The sequence below is a fragment of the Eumetopias jubatus genome, unplaced genomic scaffold (assembly GCF_037043125.1).
Source record: "Eumetopias jubatus isolate StellerSeaLion01/CBP00866 unplaced genomic scaffold, mEumJub1_p1.0 scaffold_17, whole genome shotgun sequence".
In the NCBI taxonomy this organism is placed as follows: domain Eukaryota; kingdom Metazoa; phylum Chordata; class Mammalia; order Carnivora; family Otariidae; genus Eumetopias; species Eumetopias jubatus.
This window is the reverse complement of record NW_028274823.1, coordinates 38,102,169-38,122,036: the sequence shown is the minus strand read 5'-3', so window position 1 is coordinate 38,122,036 and position 19,868 is coordinate 38,102,169. Positions and strand designations below refer to the sequence as shown.

At 41.1% G+C, this 19,868-nt stretch overlaps 1 protein-coding gene across 1 annotated transcript in view; it reads right to left on the bottom strand.

Annotated features, from left to right (window-relative positions):
* Positions 1–1,106: 1,106 nt before the first annotated feature.
* Positions 1,107–19,868, bottom strand: part of PANK1 (pantothenate kinase 1) — a 54,218-nt gene continuing 35,456 nt past the window's right edge. Inside the window, exons 3-7 of the mRNA XM_028098434.2 lie at positions 15,656–15,909; positions 10,961–11,137; positions 10,335–10,458; positions 5,809–5,934; positions 1,107–2,624 (exon numbers count right to left, since the gene is read on the bottom strand). Coding sequence (XP_027954235.2) covers positions 2,565–2,624; positions 5,809–5,934; positions 10,335–10,458; positions 10,961–11,137; positions 15,656–15,909 — 741 coding nt within the window. The 3' untranslated portion in view covers positions 1,107–2,564. The remainder of the gene's footprint in view (positions 2,625–5,808; positions 5,935–10,334; positions 10,459–10,960; positions 11,138–15,655; positions 15,910–19,868) is intronic.

Genomic DNA, 19,868 nt, shown 5'->3' with positions numbered 1-19,868 from the left:
TGTAAGGCTACATTTTAAGAGTTTGGAATTTTGGAATTGTGGACACAGAGCTGTGGACATGTACTAGCATAGGGAGATCTGTATCCCTGTGTTAAAATAGGTTCCCCACATTCTAGAAGGTTAGTTATCACTGATTTCACACGTTAGTTTAAGACATCTATTTTTCTTTTCCCAGTAGCTACCATTTACTATTTGCCAGCCTTTGTGCCAAGCTCTTTAAATATGGAGGTGAAAACTGTTTGCTCTATTTTATGAATGAGGAAGCTAGGGTTTAGAGAGAGGGTTAGTGGCTTGCCCACACAGGTAGGCAATGGCTGAGTGAGATCCACACTGAAGCTGTCTCACAATCAAAAGCCATGCTCTAGACTACCTGACCATCTTGAATTCACAAGTTCAAGATAAAAATTCTTTAGTCTTGTCAAGTTTCTTCTTAATGTTGAGCCAAAGGAAAGTCCCTATGATTCAAGTGAATGTAAAAATCCTCAGGCTATAAGTTTCTCATTATAAAAAAAGGCTGGCAATAGGTAGCCAACATTTACTGATATTTGTATAGTGGAAGAATTGATTTCCTCAGCTAAACCAATGTCTTACACATTTGCAATGAAAGATCAAGTGATTCCAGATAATTAAAAAATTATATAATTACATTAACTTGCCCTGATTTCTTTTGCAGAACCATAATCCAAGGTCTACGATTACCTGACAGAGGAGAGTAGTACTGATAGAAGGGAATAGTCAAAAAAGGCACTAATGTAGATCATATGTACATTTTTACACTTATCTTTTTCAAGAACATCTTTGAATTTTTTTAAGCCAGGTGGAAGTTAATAAAATGTATTTGTGATGACCAAATTTTGAAAAATTTTTTGAATTACCAAATATAGTAATAATATTTTGGCAATGAGTCAGTTGTATAAGAACAATAAAGCTATTTTAAAAAAAATCTCTGCATAGAGTTACAGCTTCAGTTGAAGACACCCTTATAGGAAAGCCTCAAATTATGAAATGTAGGGTAGCAAAAATACAACACATTCATTTTATGGTACAAAAGCAGATAATATGGACATGAAGATTAAGAAATGAAAATAACATATACACTAAAAACATCACAACAGAAACAGGCTTTATTTCAACCAGACAAGTGAACACTTCAGTTAACATCACGTTCTTCAAGACTTGAAGATATGGCAATTAAAGATGGTGCTCAGGAGGCAGAAAAGGAAAGATTCATCATGGAGGAATTGCACTGCCTTGAAAAATCCCTTTCAACAATATGCTCAATTCAAAAGATTAATCAGTTCTAAATCATTAGACCTCATGCGTTTCAATATTTGTACAAGACTCTCATTTGAAAGTTACCCATCGGTTCCAATGACATCTTTCAAAAAAGAAAAAAAATATGTATAGAGAGATCAGTATCATGTTTTTTTTTAATATTAGAAACTGGGATTGAAATACAGTTTTCAGTTTGAAATATTTCAAATGAAAAAATGTTATTATTTAAGATGCCTTGTTACAAAGCTCCTATGTACATACGTGTACAAAACAAATAGGTATTATTACCTGACACCTCAACCCATGACTTCTCCCCCCATCTCCCAATGTGAATAGTTAATCTAGTGGGAGACTTTACCTGGGAAGTTCCAAAGTCCTGCATAAGGATTTGCTGCCACTCATAGGCTGGGCATGAGTGAGGACATTTCATCAGAGAAACATTTCAATTTAATATAACCTAACAGAAAATAAATCCAACAAAACATTGCATATTCGTAAGGGTTAAGACAAAATTGCATAACATTTTCAACTTTCGCCTGACTCATAAAATTCATGAACACTTTCAGAGTTTTCTCATCAAGGGCACTTTCGAGAGCTTTCAATCTCGTGCTTAACTTTGTATCGAGTTGGTCAGCACCTTGATTGATATGAACAATTAGGTTAAAGAAAGGTATGGGGGGGGAGAGGGAGTCATTTGAGGACAGAAACAGGGGGAAGGACTCTCTTTCTCCATAAGAGACTCCAACAGAAAAAAAAAACCAACAAGACAACAAAAGGCATATAAACAAACAAACAAAATTGTGTTCACAGTAAAACATGCCAGATTTGTAGTTTCATTTGAAACCAACAGCAAATCATGAAACGTCATGAAGAATATAAGTAAAGGTAGAATCTCCTAGAGTAATTGCTAAATGAAGTTAAAATTACCACACTGATCAGTAAACCCCAGAAGAAAAATAAACAGCACTTACATTTCAGGTCCTTCCTACACATCATACAACTTTTCAAGGTTAATGCATAAAATTCGTAGGTTTGGCCTCGCTGCACAAATGTTTTTTTTTTTTTTAAAAATACAGTGTACAGAAAAACTCTTGTATTCCCCATTTTGAATCATCAGCTCAAAACCCAGGAGTAAAAGATCAGTTAGAAGGATTTTAAATTATTTACAAATCCAGCAGGTTCATCTGCCATAATGGCTTGGCTTCCGTCCCACAGCGGCATCTACCTCCTCCGGCGGCAACTCTCAGTTCTCTGTTTTCACAGAAGGTTCTTCCATCCACTGGTCATCACTACTGGTCATCAGTCATCTTGAACAGTTCCAGCAGCGCCCCAACAGCCCCGAAGTAACCCTACAAAAGCAACAGGAAAACTTGCACATGATGATCTCCAAACAGCCAAATGCTTACTGTGTTTAATAATTCTAGGAAAGCTGCTCCCTACTGTTGTAGGTAAAAAAAACCCTAAAAGCTGAACTCTGCCATGCACCATAGAATAATAGTCATAATATTTATTAGATATACCTGTTTTTCTATCTTAAATAAGTTAACGGCTGTAAATAAAGCGCTTAGGGAAATGCCTGGCACTCAGTGTGTGCTACACGAATGCTGGAATTGTTAGAATTACAATGATTGCATTTTAATCTGTGCCATGGCAAAATTCATACTATGAACCCCATTTCACTGATGAGAAATGGAAGGTAATAAAGTAAATTTCCCTTTCAGGGTTACACACTTGTGCCAGGGCTCAACCCCAAATCTGTCTGACTTCAAAGTTGTATCTCACAGGTGAGAACTTAAAGCTTCCCTCAGCAGATCTCGAAAAGGCATCTAAATCAGCCGGAGCTGCACTTTGCTCATCTGTAAAATAAAAGCCCATGTTTTTGTGAAAGTGAAAGGAACTGAAAAATAAAAATGTTTAGAGAACTTGGTTTCCAAAAGGTCTGAGACTCCACGCCTGTTGCCTGACTCAAGAGTCACCAACCCAAATGGGTGGCTGCGTGCCAGTACTGGCAGTTATGTGATAGGATCTCTGCTTTGGCTGCTGCCAGCTAACATTTCTTGAGGCCTCATTATATGCTAAAAATTGTTCTAAGCACTTTACATGAATTTATTTAATCTTCACAATAACCTTATGAGACAAATATTATTATCACCCTACGTTACAAAAGCTAAAACAAAGATGGAGAGGTAGAGTCATTGTCTAAAGACTCCTAGTCAGTCAAGAGGCTGTGTCTTCACTGCTTGGCTGATGACTTCTCAATCCTGTTAGTTGAATGAATGAGACTCCGTCAGTGAGGACTCCTGAGGCAGGGCAGGAAAACTGCCCCACAAGCGCCTCCCAAAAGTTCTCTCTCCACAGTATCCTCCAGGAAGGCTTGCCTAAGCCAGACAGAATTTAAGAATGCAGAGCCCTTTCTGAGAGATCTTTACAAGGGGCTATAAAAACGCTCCACTTTTATTGGCTATAAAGACCGAGTTATGACACGTGCATAACAAAGCCAAGCCACAGTCCACAGAGGCCTAGGATTGTACAAGTTAATGTAGGTGACTGTGTTTTTACCTACGGAAGTGAGTTTCCCCAAAATGTTGGATCTCACTCCCTATTTTATACCAACTAACTCCCCATGTGACCTCGTGGATGGTTTTTAATCCCTGATGGCTCCCAGAGTTTGTTTTCTGCCTTAGTTGAAGAGAATCTGGATTTAGGCTTGCCAGATAAAATATAGATAAATGCCAGATAAAATAACTGTGTCCTGTATTTTTTTTTTTAAAGATTTTATTTATTTATTTGACAGAGAGAGACACAGCGAGAGAGGGAACACAAGCAGGGGGAGAGGGAGAGGGAGAAGCAGGCTCCCCGCCGAGCAGGGACCCCGATGCGGGGCTCGATCCCAGGACCCTGGGATCATGACCTGAACCGAAGGCAGACGCTTAACGACTGAGCCACCCAGGCGCCCCTGTGTTCTGTATTTTTAATCACTAATATGGCAACCCTAGCTGAACTGGAACAGTGGTTTTTCTTTTTTCATTTTAACTGCTTTTTAAAAGCTGAGGTACCTTTTCCTTTTTCAAACAAAATCTTACATGGAAACGATAAATAAGTAGGTAAAAAGTGAGGTGCTCTGGTTGGGGGGAGGGGAGGTGAAAATTCTGGGACTCCATTCCCCTCACCCCCCAAAAGTTCTATGACTCCATGCTTTAAGCCTGCTTAAAAAAAACAGGCTTTCTTTAGTATTAAGTTCTATCACTGGGCCTTAACTATTTAGTATTTAAATTCCTATTGTCTTATCTGCATTAAGAAAACAAAACATGGGCCTAGGAAACTCTAAATAACTTGTAAATACATGGGCAGCTTTTCAGATAAATAATTTGGTTTGAAGATGAGAAAAATGCCAGAGTAGTTACTCATTACAAGTTTGTGATACTAGTTCTCTCAAAGTTTTTTTCTACTACAATACACGCCAGGGATTAGGAACCTGCCCTGATAAACAAACAGTTGCTCTCTACAGTACTGATTTTAAAGAAGGTGGCAGAGGCGGTAGGGAAGAGAAAGGTCCCTCACCTACTCTTAGAAATCTGATTTATAGGATTGTAGAAACTTGACAGAAGGGACTCTCTCAATTAACTGATGTTCATATCCTCTGCAGACAGGCTGCTAATGCCTAAGGATACCAGCCTCTCTGGGCCACCAGGCTCCTCTGAGCAACCCCCGCACTTCTGTTCTCACCAGTGCAGTTGTCTGCTTGCCAAGAGTCAGCTGTGTTTATCCTCAGATTTGTTTATGACAGTTTTATGTTAATGTCATAATCTAAGTTAATACCTAAACCAATAAAAAGAGTACGAAATAAATTGGTCACTTATATGAAAATCCAGTTAAATTCTCAAAAAAGATTGAAAAAGGCAGTCACAAACCATTACTCTCTACTTAGGTGGATCCCGATACACAGGAATGGTTGAGGGAAAAATCTAGAAGCATTATGCAACCAGAGCGCTTCATAGGTATCTTTAATCTCTTGATCCATTTTAAAGAAATAAATCAGAAATCAAAGAAGGCATATAATATTTGTGGATTATGAAAAAAAGGATAACAGCAGAACCCATGGTCAAAAATGGGCCTTGGTCCTACATCAAAGAAATTGATGAGTGAATGAACATTTATGTTTTATGTTAAAATGGTTAAAGTAGAGAGATATTTTTTAATGATTACCCATTTTGGCTGATTTTTTTTTAAATTAAAAAATTTTTTAAGATTTCATTTATTTATCTGACAGAGAGAGAAGCAGCAAGAGAGGGAATACAAGCAGGGGGAGTGAGAGAGGGAGAAGCAGGCTTCCTGCTGAGCAGGGAGCCCCATGCAGGGCCTGAACCCCGGACCCTGGGATCATGACCTGAGCCGAAGGCAGACGCTTAACGACTGAGCCACCCAGGCGCCCCTCTACTTGACCAATTTTAAAACTGAGGGACTCACTCCGCAGTTAGACAAAGCCAAATACACTCCATGTAGGACAGCTAAGTCCATGCAGACTTGACCTACCTCATGTTCCAAAAACAGAGCTTTTAGCTGTCCTTTGGACCAAAAATCCATTGCATATGCTAGCAGCTTCATGGAGACCATATTGATTCTGAGAAAGTTCCCAACAAACACAACTCTGTCAATATTCTGGAAAAAAAAAGTTAAGGAACAATTAAATAATGGTATAAAAATAGCACTTAGTAAAGACCCAATGTTCCATACTTCACTGTACTCCCAGGACTTTGCAGAGTCAATTTGTTTCTTAAGTGAAATTATTTCAGCATTTCCAAGATGAAGTCGAACAAACTTCACAGTGCATTCCAAAGAACAAAAGGGTGAGATTCTGGCTGGGTGAGGCAGAGACTTATATTGGGCTTATTTGCAAGTGTTATGTCAGATTGACTTAGGCCTGACATGAAATTCAGCTACCAACACACATATAAAATTTTAACTGGAGTTCAAGTTCAGCTAAATTTGCCTTTGCATTCCTTTCAATTCCCCCAACTTCCAACTATAAACTATTATAACCAACTCATAAATAAAATGGCCATGGCATGGGCTATTCAACTAACAAGTTTGCTCAGTTTGCTCTATGCCAAACACCAGAATTCAAAAAGAAACAATTCCCAGTCTCTATCCTTGGGCTATATGATGGACAATCCTGTTTGGTCAACATGTGGGTTGAAATATGGTAACGAAAAATACGTCTATACTTTTGTTGACATGGATATGGGTTTGCATTCTGCACACACACAACACTGAGCTCAGCCTGTCTACCACCCACTCACTCACAGAGCCAGTTGCTATGGTCACTTATGCCAAAGGAAGGGAGTCCCAGAAGCTGGCATTCTTTTCTGTTCAGTCTATCAAGAGTCATCAGGATCTAGGAATATGGCCTCTTAACTGTCTCAAGTTTTGACAATGTAAATTGATAAGCCCATTAACTACTGTGAATATTTTCTATGGGTGGAGGTGTGGGAAGTGGTTTTATTTTTTTTAAAGATTTTATTTATTTATGTGACACACAGAGAGAGATAGCAAGAGAGAGAGAGAAAGAGAGGGAGAGAGCACAAGCAGGGGGAGCGGCAGGCAGAGGGAGAAGCAGGCTTCCTGCATGAGCAGGGAGCCCGATGTGGGGCTCAATCCCAGGATCCTGGGATCATGACCTGAGCTGAAGGCAGCGGTTTAACCAACTGAGCCACCCAGACGCCCCTGGGAGGTGGTTTTAATAAGTTTCCACAAATAAGAACGGTAGCTACAAACTGCCCAGACTGAGATGTGACAAGAAACACTCAAGAGGAACTCAGATTAAAGAAGAATTTAATTAAATTTAGGAGTTTTACCTTTTCCCCCTAAAACAAGGGAGTCCAATGTAGGACTTCCTCAAAGCCCCAGGCCTGCATCAGTCTGGTAATGAGCCAGAAGGAATAGAATGCAATAAAAGCTGATGGACATTCTTTATTTCAAATAAATTCCAGGTGGGTCAAAGATATGACTGTGGGGGAAAGAAAGAAAGAAAGAAAGAAAGAGAGAAAGAGAGAAAGAGAGAAAGAGAGAAAGAGAGAAAGAGAGAAAGAGAGAAAGAGAGAAGAGAGAAAGAGAGAAAGAGAGAAAGAGAGAGAGAGAGAGAGAGAGAGAGAGAGAGAGAAAGAGAGAAAGAGAGAAAGAGAGAAAGAGAGAAAGAGAGAAAGAAAGAAAGAAAGAAAGAAAGAAAGAAAGAGAGAGAGAAAGAAAGAAAGAAAGAAAGAAAGAAAGAAAGAAAGAGAGAGAGAGAGAAAGAAAGAAAGAAAGAAAGAAAGAGAGAGAGAAAGAGAGAAAGAGAGAAAGAAAGAAAGAAAGAAAGAAAGAGAGAGAGAAAGAGAGAAAGAAAGAGAGAAAGAAAGAAAGAAAGAGAGAAAGAGAGAAAGAGAGAAAGAAAGAGAGAAAGAGAGAAAGAAAGAGAGAAAGAAAGAGAGAAAGAAAGAGAGAAAGAAAGAAAGAAAGAGAGAAAGAAAGAAAGAAAGAGAGAAAGAAAGAAAGAAAGAAAGAGAGAGAGAAAGAGAGAAAGAAAGAAAGAAAGAGAGAGAGAGAGAAAGAGAGAGAGATAAAGAAAGAAAGAAAGAAAGGAAGGAAGGAAGGAAGGAAGGAAGGAAGGAAGGAAGGAAGGAAGGAAGAGAAGAAAAAAAGAAAGAATAAAGGAAAAAAAGACTAGAAGAAACGACAGAATTCTTTTTTAAAAATAACATTGAAGTAGGGAAAATATAACACTCGCATGTATTATCATGTAAAAAAGCATGAGGCAATGTTTCCAGAAGTACATATTGAAGTATGTAAGGTAGACTGATATAACCTCTGGGATTTGCTTTCGAATACGTTAGTAAAAAAGAGAAGAAGAGAAGGAGGAAGAGACAGAGGCAGAGGGAGGAGGAAAAAGAAAACAGATAAAGCATGTGTGGCACAGTTTTGTTAACTGTTGATTCGGGTTAACAGCTATAAGGAGGTTCTTCATACTATTGTGCTCTTTTATGTATATTTACCAATTTTCATAATAAAAGGTTGATACACAACCGAAGCAAGACATAAAATAATACGTAGAGGGTGAATTGTATGAGATGTGACTATATCTCATAAAATTGTTTAAAAAGCAAGAATGTGATATAGAGTTTGCTGCCTGGAAGGATATGTTTCTGCTATATTGCAGACAATACAGAATAAGATGCCAAAAGTGAAAAACATTGGCTACCTTGAGTAAGGCTAACATTGTAGGACAGGTGCAAACAGTTACCCACTTCCCTGCACATCCTTCTGGTGTCTTTAGAACTCTGTATTACGTGTTTGTATTTTCTACTCAAAACTGAATAAAAAATTCAGTGTTGATGGAGAAGCATTTTACAGGATTCCAATAATCACAGTTAAAAAAAAAAAATCTTAAGAGTCAGTAAATGTGGTGTCTCTCTATGCAACAGGGGAGCTCAAGGACTCTCCACTCAGCCAGTCCAGTGCCCTTAGCAATGACTGAAGCTTGCGTTTTGACTCTCACAGGAGAATGGCCGCCACTTCCGGGTGTGCCCACAGGGAGCATGCGCTGGCAGGACGCCAGCCAGTGAAGCCCTTGCCGGAAGTGATCGGTGATTCCTCTCACTGGTCATACTTTCAAACTACCGTTTTTGCTATACTCCAACAATATATGGTATTGAAATTGAAATCAAAAGTGAAAAATAAAATCCGTTGCCATCCCCCTAAAGTGAATATGATCATTGTAAAAAGGCCCCCTGCTGGCTCACTCAAGGTCTGTGGAAAGCAGGGGAAAGTGTATCTACCACTCTGTGGGGCAGGGGACGTTGGGGCTCATTGACCTTTGAGAGTGCACGAGGACAGCCCACAATACACACATTAGTCAGGCCTTGTTTGGCTACTTGGAAAAACTCCCTTGAAAGGTTAATGTCAAAAAATAAATCCTCTGTTAAAATGAGTCCTGTGACCGAAGTGGACTTTGAAAGGCACATGTCTGGGATACATTTTTTCTTTGCATTTCAGCCTTGCATTTGAACTCCATCTCACACGGGGACATAAAAAGTGGTGACCCTGAGCCACAGACCAGAGAGATATTCTACTCAACGTTGTAAAGGAGCGTGTTTCTCTCGTAACCCCAGAGGTCCAAGGCAGGACTGGCACTGCCCACCATCAAGATCGCCTCTTGCCCTGTTTAAGCCCCCACTGCTCGACCAGGATGGGACAGGAGGTGGTTTCTGCAGAACCTGTAATGTTCTATTTCTTGAGCCAAGTGATGGCTACACAGGTGTGTGTGTGAAAATCCAAGCTGGCTACACACTTCGGGTTTGACCTCTTCTGTGTTTCTATTAAAATTATATTTTTAAAAACTCTATTACTGAGGAGACTATGCTTCTTTAACCCTTCTATTACCTGTTGCCTGTCTCAACCCCTTTCTTGTCTTCCTAACACAACTCAGTGAGAGCTGTTGTACTTTACATGTCTTCTGTTCCAGAAAAGGGTTCTAGTTTCCCAGAGGAATTTTGCAGTGTTTCAAAACACGTTCACAAAGCTTTGTCACCAGCTCCACCCCTTCTTGTGCCTGGGGCTCTGGCTGGCCTCAGCTGTAGCAAGCTCTCTATGCTTTGATAGCCCTGTACAATGCTGCTTGAACTCCATGCCACAAGGCAACACTGTAAAGAAGCTGAAAGCAGAGAGAATATCGAATATTGCAAGTGGAGCGTTTTACCGGCAATTATTTGCAAGGATGCGCCAAGCTTTCCCTCACACTTTGGTAGATGGGTGGTAATAATGACGGTCAGAGTCTATAGCATGTGTTGTGATTTTACCTGGACTCTGTGGTTGGATGGATTATTATTTATTATCCAGTGCCTACTTAAAATAAGATACATATTCTACTCCATTCCCCCAAACACACCCCTCATGTTCTACAAGATGTGACTAGGACAAAGGGCAGGTTTCCCAAGGATCTATCATTTTGTAAGGGTCAACAGTTTTGCATGGCTAAAGATGATGTGTATGAATGACACAAGGCTTCCTCTGGATTAAGGCCTTACCTCATTCAATGCACACATCCGAGCAATGGAGCCAATGTTGTTGGTGATGGTGACCAGTGTGGCTCGGGCGAGGTCTTCCTTGCTGATGGAATCTCGCTTTTCCTTACTCATCATGTTGCCAAAGCTATGTTGGAAATATTAGCGAGAGTATTCAAAATCATCCTTAGGCAGGCCCCACGCTTCCACCAAAGTACTGTGGAAAGCTTTATGAATAACTCTGTTAAAATTTAAATGACCTGATTTGGCTACCATGTTTTACAAGCAGACAGGATTACAATATGAATGGCTGGTTGCCCCTTTTTTTTTTAATAGGGGCAAAGTAGCATGGCTATTAATGGGAAAAAAATTTTTTTAATGCTCTCTAGATATATTGACAAGAATGGAACAGGGGAAACTGTTGCAGTATTCCAGAACCTTCTTTCAAAGCTGCCCTATTTTAAGTACAAGCATCAGGGGCTAAACATTTCAATGCTTCATAAAGGGTGGGAGATCAAGTCTGAGCTCCAATAACCATAGATACTTGCACCAGGCTGGTGGGTTGACATTTTAAAAACAGTTAAGTGAATGGCCAGGGTGGAGAGGTTGCCTTGTTCACACGCTACTGCTCCTAGCTACTTCGTCTCTACCTTGATGCTACAGCAGATCCTTGAAGGCCAAATCGTTCATAGTCTCCTCCGTAAATGTCCTTCACCAGCTTATCAACATTGGTGCTGTCGCCTTTAGCTGCCATTTCCAGAGCTTCTTCAAAGGTCTCACAACCAGTCAGCAAGCAACATAGGCCTAGGAATGTTCCACCTCCAAGACTGAAGGAACAATAAGGTTTATTTTTAAATTTTACTTTATGATATGCCCATCCAAGTCCCCAACTACATCAAGATCACTAATATGGGTTAATAAAAACAGGAGAAGAAAAACAAAGGGGCACTTGAATTAAAGTGTAGGGTGCAGCACAGTCTTAGGGTAGATTGGATTTTTTTTTAAAAAAGGGCAGAGACTAAAAAGGAACATCAAGGAAAACTTGCCCTTGAATTTAAGAACAAAACCAGAGAAAGACTCTCACTGATTTCCGTTGTGAGACCTTCAGCTAGCTGCTAAACTAAGTACCTCATTCAGTCTTCTCACCTATAAAATGGGGCCAAATTCAGGATCTCTCTTATTTGGGTGGTCTGAAAGCAGCAAATAACCAGAGAAATAACTGCTATGAAAAAAAAACGTAGCTGAATACAAATACTTGGAAAAAGAACCCACATATACATGAAGTTCACAATGCAGAGCCAGACTGACCCAGGGCTGCTAGGAACAGCCAGTCCAGAGCCTCTATCTTTTACCTTGACCTCGATCCTCTAGCAGACATAATCTCATTGAAACTTCTCAGAAATTTCTAGAAGGAAACCACTGATTGCTCACACACTGGGTTTTTTTTTTTTCTGTAGACTATGGAAAAGGTTATTAATATTTTACTTACTATCCAATAGTCAAAAATAGTAACAAAGGTCATAAAACGGTTTCAATGCTCAACTATGTTTTAAAAAGCTTTCAGTCACTTTGGGGAAAATTCCCTTAAAATAGTCTTTTTAGACAGAAGTTAATTATGGTAGGTGAGAATGAATTTAGTTGCGTATGAATATCACAGTTATGTGACGGAAAGGAGACTGAGAGTAAAGCTACCACCAGTGGCCTCCTGGCAGTATGGACGCAGCCGTGGGCTTTACTCTATTTACCATGAGCAGATGCAGACGAGCATATGCAGAAGAGTCAATTGCTCACATCAGTTTGTTCTCAAGCTCCAAGAGCTGCGAGCCCCTGGATTTCCATTCTGAGAGAAAATCCAAGTTGAAATTGAGGTTATTTTGAATTTAAATTTGAAGAAAGAAACTTCAGGGGAAATTATATTTCATGTCAGTAACTGTTAACAAGAAGGTGCCAGATTGTAGACGGGCACACAATTCTTTAAATTACACCTAAAGTGGTATGTAATAGTTCTAAAGTAGTGATTGTCACAAAAATACAGACTTGATGGAAAGGATAGCTCCAGGTGGAAAATTTGGTAGCTAGGCGCCACCGGCGGCAGCTACCCAAAGCCAAGGTGCGGTACCAGGAGGAGCTCAAGAGCTCCACGGACATGACCACCTTGACAGCTCAGTCACGGTAGAGATGTTGAAATTCCTCTAGGAAAGCTTATCTTTATTTACATTTAACACAGTGTGTCATGCACGTTGTCAGGTTCAGTCTGCCCTACAAAGCTTGTGTATTTTAAAGGGAACAATCTTGGTTTGCGTGCCCTCGGCATTTGTCTCTGTATATTTTTAAGCTTTTTCTCACCCGTCTAGCTGCTTTCATCCACACTAATAAGGTCTCTTTGAACATCAGGAATTCATATTCATCAAGGCATTCAATAGCCTACTCCAAGCACAGGCAACGGGAGACACTGGCTGACTTAGAAAGAAGGCAATTCATCAGCTGATGTGTTGGTATGAGTGAGGACGGAAGTGCTTTGTGCGACTGGAAGATGACCGGCGACTGCAGACAACGCATCGGGGCTGCATGGGGAAAGCGAGCATGCATTTGTCTGGGCGGCACACTGCAGGCAGGAGGAAAGAATGCAGTCGCAGAAGAGCACTTTATTCATATCCTCAACCCGCTAACCAGTAATTTAATCAATGTGGTGCTCTCGCTCACAACCAGACACATCTGTTTGTTGCAGCAGACACAGTAAGACCCTCAGCAAATCGGAGACAAAAACATATGGCCAGAGACAGCTGTTGAATAGCATCATTATTTTTTGAAAAACCCAACAACCTTGTAGTGAGGGACTTTAGGGGAAAGTAGAAGAAACCTTCAATTACTGAGTGCTTGTGCTCTTCAAAGAGATTCCGAAACAATGAGATGAGCTGTACTACTCCTTTCACCGAAGGTTCAAAATTCTTTACATTCCTCTTTTAATCATCTGCACATTGCAACAATGCTGGTTGCAAAGTCCTCCTTTTCCTTTGGCTTCTACAAATCACACAAACCATTTAAAATCATCTGTTTAAAAGAGAACTGATCTCCTGTAATGCTGTGGCTTCCTAAAAATAGAAATGTCCGAGGAGAAGCTAGGGCACAGCCTGATAACAAAAACCCCGGAGTTATACCTCTCAGTTCACAATAACAGTAGCCAACTTAAAGTGGAGGCCGTTTGCTTAGATCAGTGATTCCCAAAGTGTGTTCTGCACACTCATGTTCGCGGCTCACCGTCATAGTTTATATCCGTGGTTTTGTAACTTGGATCAAAAGAAGCCTTTGGCAGACCAACTCTGGACCAGAGGGGCTGCAGCCCAATGAATAGACGTTTCCTTCCCTTCCCCTGCCTGTGGCAGCCCCCAGAAGAGCTCTCCATTAACCTTCGGTCTGCTATAGCACGTTTCCAAAACTACTGGTTGAAAAGCACTCGCAGGAGAACTTGGGCATCCAGACAGGATTTGTTGAAGATTGCAAAACACTGGTCATTAATGGGCATTTACCAATAACTGGAATTTATGAGCATGATTACACATGTAACAGAAGCCAAACACCACAATGAGCTCATTAGCTGCTGTTAAAGAAGATGATCCAGAGTCTTGGAACTTCCAAGTTTGAGAAAATAGAACTGTGATTGTGATTCATGAATTCGCTAAGTGTTAATCAACGAAATGATAAATATCTCTAATTGAGGACAGTGGTTAGCTTGTTGTTACCTTGGGACTCGCTCTGTCAATTCAATGACTCCTGGGAGGAAGTCTGAGGTTTCTTCAAAATTGTACTTTAATGAGGCGATCACTTTCTAAGATAAAACCAGCTTGGTTGAAATATTCATTTGTCTTTGATGCTCCTGACAGTCCTCATAAAGCCATGGGTCAGCTGTGACTCTTCTGTGAGCAAGTAAGCTGAGTTTCTGTATGCTCAGTGAGAAAAGGTATGCCTAGGGGCAGTTAACATCCTATATTCTGAACACAGGCAGGATTCAGTGAGAATGTGTGTGAGTGCGCGTGCGCGCGCGTGTGCCCCCCCCCCCCCCACTGGGGTTTCTCAACGGCAGTACTCTATTGACTTTTGAGGGTCAGTACTTTTGTTGTTGTTGGGGAGCCGCCCTGTGCATGGTAGGCTATTTAGCAGTACCCCTGATCTTTAACCACTAATTGCCAGTTGCACCCCACCTCCAATTATGACGGCCAAAAAAAAAAGTCTCCAAGACATTGCCAAATCCCCTGGGGGGCTCAATCTTCCCTTCCCCAGTGGAGTCACGGACTGATGCAGACCTGTCACAGGTCATGGATAGACGGGAGAAAAACTAATGCTCCTCTCCTAATGGACGAGGAGTGCTGCAGAATTTCAGCGCTGGAAATGCCCAAAGAACCTATCCAAGAAACAACCCCCTGCATGGCACAAACAAGGACACTGAGGCCCAGAAACGTTACATATCTTCATCTTTTAAAAACAATGGTTTCAATATCATGTCCAAAAGCACATGCCACATGGCACTCGTTCCTTAAATTACTCCTCCAAAAACAGGTTCTGTGGTCTCATAAGCGGGAGAAACACCTCATACCAAATCCTTCACTTGGAAGTAAGAAAAACTTTTTAAATTGCGTTTACACTAGAATTTCTCAATGATTTCTGACCCCGCATTCTTTGCCCAATGCCAAATCGCAACGAACAGGAAGCTGAGCACATCTGCCCTTGGGGCGCTTGTGCGCTGAAGAACAAGGCACTCTGCCCAGCGGCACTTGCAGGCTGGTTTCCTGTCCGGGGCACTCCAAAATTCCTTGTGAGGTGTGCCGACTATTCCAGCATTCAGGTGGAACATCCAACTGAGGGTAAAAAAACACTTTTTGTAAACTCAGTTTGGTTTACTGGTTGGAATGATGGATTATGTCAAGCAATTCAGCCTGTGCTAAGCACCAAGGAAATTCCAAAGGAAGGTTTCTTCCGAAGCCCTCTCTGACCATCCCAAGCATCCTTACTTCTGGATTCTATCTTCTTCCTGTCCCCACCATTCATTTGGCACTTACCACGTACTGCCTTTTGCTGTGGTGTGTGCGATCCTTCTTCCCTCAACCTGATCAGTTTCCAGCAGGCTAAGGACTAGGTTTTATGACCCTTTACATAAATTACCCTCCTATTATTTTAACATATCATGCAAGAAATCTTTTTTGGTTGGCTGAGAAGGGTAAGATCTTTCTTTGAAAGATCTTTCCTTTGAAAAATGTGTTCGATACACATAACCTTTGTATAAACTGGTCTTCAAGGAAGAGGCCTGGGTTTAGTTACAGAAAGGTTCTCCTAGTAGAAACCGTGTTTACCTGGTCCCTGTAACTCTTTTATAGTTGTCCTTGGAGTACACTGCTAGAATGCTGACCCCTGAGCCCATGTTCACCAGCAACATAGGGTATGGGTTATCAAGGCAGTACGGCTTTTTTTGACACAATTCAGGATTTGTGGGATTTTCAAAATAGTAACATTCCGGCTTGCCGTTGAAGCCAACGGAGTCAACGTAAAGCAGGCCCTGAATCAGACAGTCCAGTTCATCCAGTTTATGGAGCTGCAGGTCAGCAATCTGAAAGAGAACAAAACCTCGTGAGAGAGGCTATGATCACCTCAGGGGGAGCCCCAGGGGCTTTTAGCTGGACTGAACATGTGTCATTAACTGTAAAAGCATGAAAACATCTTTAAAACTCCAAGTTGTGAAACTCTGTGGATCATTAGTGGCTCTGAGAGAAAAGCAGCCTTTGTCAGACCTCATGTCTGCCCACAGTGGGAACTGAAGGCCAGGAAGTTGCCTCGTTGCTGGAAGAGCATCCAGGAGCATGTGTAATGGGTTGAATTGGTGGCCCCGGAGAGGTATGACCAGGTCCTAATTTTTAGGACCTGTGAATGTTACCTGATTTTGAAAAGGGTCTTTGCAAGATGTGATTAAGTTAAGGATCCTGAGATGAAGAGAACATCCTGGGTTATCTGCATGGACCCTAAATTCACTGACAAGCTTCCTTATGAGACACACAGGAAAGATCTGATGGGCAGAGGAGAAGGCCCTGTGAGGACAAAGGCAGAGACTGGAGTACTCCACCACAGGCCAAGGTGTGCCCACAGCCACCAGATGCTGGAAGAGGCAAATGGAATCTGAGAGACTCAGAAGGAGGTGTGGTCCTGCCAACACCTTGATTTTGGTCACCTCTAGAACTATGACTGAATACATTTCTGTTGTTCTAAGCCACTGCGTTTGTGGTCATTGGTTAGGGCAGCCACAGGAAACCAATTCAGCGTATCACTAAGACCAGTGCTCTCCTGCAGGGGGAGGAGAGGGAGAACGTTCTGAAAGCAGGAAGAACCCCACACTTGCCCACACATGAGGTCCCGAGCGAGGCATGGTGAGCCTGGGATCTGGGGGCAATGACCTTTGGGACCACAAAACCCAACTCTCCTCTTCCCAGGCCTGGGCTTTGCAGTTAGATAGACCTGGCTTTGAATTCTAGCTCTAGCACTTAACTGAGGGATGTGGGGCAAGTTATTTAACTTGAGAAGTCTCAGTTGCCTCTCTGTAAAATGGGGATATTATCCACTGCACAGTGTTGTTGTAGAGATTTCATGATAATAATATATGTACAAAGGGCTCAAAACATGTTGGCTCTTTCATGAATAGCAGGTGTGGTCCCAAAGTGTCTTTTCATGCTCCTGTGGGACAAAAACTCCCATTCTCCCAGGTATAGGGGGAAAAAAAGTAAATGTGGATGAGTTGGCTGTGGGGCAGCCTTAGGTGAGAGTGGCCACTTTGCATCCTTAAAAGTTTAATTCATGGTCCCTGAGAGGAGAATTATTGCTGATCCAGATGTCTGGGTTGATGATCATTTCCCATGAACAACAACAACAAAATAATAATAATAAATCTAATAATCACCAACACGACACAAAGCCAACGAAGGAAGATAATTTGTAAGATCTAACTTAAACTTCTAAAGAAATATCTTTAAGAAAATAATAGCTAGTATTTGTTATTCATTACACGCCAAGAACTTGTAGTAAATCATTTAATTCTCACAAAATCCTCTAAGTAGATGATTTATCCTTGTTTTATGGTTAAGGCTTGCAGAGCTTAAATAACTTTCCCTACGTGATACAACTAGCAAAAAGCTCCCAGTGACTCGCTGTTCTTCTCTTGTTTTCATAATGTATATCGCTTCTGGGATCTGGAAACAACCTAAACAAGTACTATACTTAGATATTTTGCCAAAAATACACACATATTTGCAACAAAAGTTAAGAGCTGGAAGAATACTCTTGACTTCATATCACTCATCTGAATCTCCCATTCAACGCACTCCACTAAATCTATACGTATAGAGCAGAATTAGTTTGAATAGGTTACCAGCAAGGTGGTACAAGTTTTCTTGATACAAAGAAACAATCATTCTGGGTTTGTTTGTTTTTTTACTTTAAAGATCTAATTGGCTCTATTCAGTGAATCATGAATCGGACAGCATACCATCTAGCAAGTAGAAAGGAGGTCCCCGGAAACCATCATCCTAAATGACACTAGCTGATAAAGTAAATCTATCTCATAAATGATTCCAAACGTTTCGTTTTTTACCGAGTGAAAAGTTTGGGTGAGAAGCAAGTAATTACACATGTTTTAAGCAGGTAATACTTTAGGTATAGAACTACCTGGAGACCTGAAAGATGGTAGTGAGACACAACCGTGTAAATGCTGTTTTTGTCCTCTCCATTCCTCAGCCCTATTAACCTCTTCCACTTACAGCACTAATCACATTCTGGCTGGTTTTCTGGTTCATCAGGTGCCCCTGAGCACCATGCTCCAAGGCCTGGCCCGTAATAATTGCTTAACAAACATCTGTTAAGTGGGACAGGGAAAGTTACCACTTCTTGGATCAAACCAAACTGAAAAGTAGAAATTTCATCAGCCAGTTGTGGGACCATAGGTTAAACTGCTTAAAAATTAATCAGGGGTCCATCAACAATATCAACAGCTCATGCCCAGGGCCAACATCACAAACGCAGACAGAGACACACTGTGTCCACTGAACCTATGCTGTGGAAAAAGAAAAACCTATCAAGGCAAATAAACTAAGCACACACAACTTTGATCTGAAAGGAAACACTGTTATCTCAACTTTCTCATCAAATTCAGTTTCAAATAAAGTGCCAGCAGCTATCAAACATCTCTGTTATCTGTTTTACTGAAGGATAGATATTTCTGACACCTGGGTCATGCATTCCCAAACAGGGAAACAGAAACATTCGTCACTTTCACTGAGACCTATAGAGACCTCCCTTAAAAGTCTTCACCAGCCAGAGAAAAGTCCAGGCTCCCAAATGTAAGCAATGAGTCAAATCATAACTTGGAGAGTCACAGGGGCCATCTGAAATTCAGAACAAGGTGGGAATTACTTCTCACACTCTGTGGTTTGTAAATACGACTGAATGGACTCAGTGGAACATTCAGCACGCTCAGAGCCTAGCTATGGAAAAACACTCTTTTTCTGGGCCTAGCTTTCTTTCTGTCAGGGGCAGCGAATGCAAATGCCTACAGGAGACAGTAAGAAAACATAAAAGAGTGAAGCCCTGGGCTAAATGTAATGTAACAGAACACACACAGAGGACAATACATAGATATTTGCAATTCACCTGCAGCCCATTGTTGCCATGTCATAATGAGGACTCAACGTAATTAATTAGCTGACAGCTTTTTAATTTTTTTTTTGTAAATATTGCAGGCCAACCAAACATATCTGTAAGCTGATGCTCACTTCCATCCTATTAATTTTATATATATGCTAATGCTGATCTCTATGATGGGTCCTAAATGATGACAGATCTGAAATATCAGATTCAGCATGCAGATGAAGTTATAGCTCATGTGAACATAACCGTGTAACCAAGGTGTTCTGGTAAATGTTTAGCAACCAGCCCTCTGGGAGCAAAAGCCCTGGTTTATAGCATTTACCAATTTCTGTGGTATAATCGCCCCCACGATGGCTAATTTCAAGCTACCAACATGATGTCACTAAACACAGAGCTGGGAAGGCATGCACACAATGGGCTCTCTCAAGCCGGTAGGAACTGGCCCCAGCACCCCACTGCTTGTCAGTCTCCTTAGCACTTTTAGAAAATATGGGTTCTGCCAATTCCTAAATCATTAAGCTTAAATCACTCCCCAAATATAAAACCAACAAACCCCAGCTTGTCCTAAGACTCAGACAAACTCTGTGTAAATAATGGAAGCTAATAAAAAACTATATGGATCTCATCTGTAGGACTTCAGGCAAGGAAGCTATTATTATTATTATGACCCATTTTGCAGATGAAATATATCACCAGGGGTCAGTGGGTTAAGTGACCTATCACGGATCCCAAGGCTAGCACGTAGGGGAAGAAGCAGAGTAGAAAAAAGTTTCAAACTACAACTATGATGAACTCACATGGTTGTGCCTAGTACTAAAGTCACTCAAGCAAGTGTGTGGGTGCAGTGGGGTTCTCATCAGAATCACTCAGAGGGCTTGT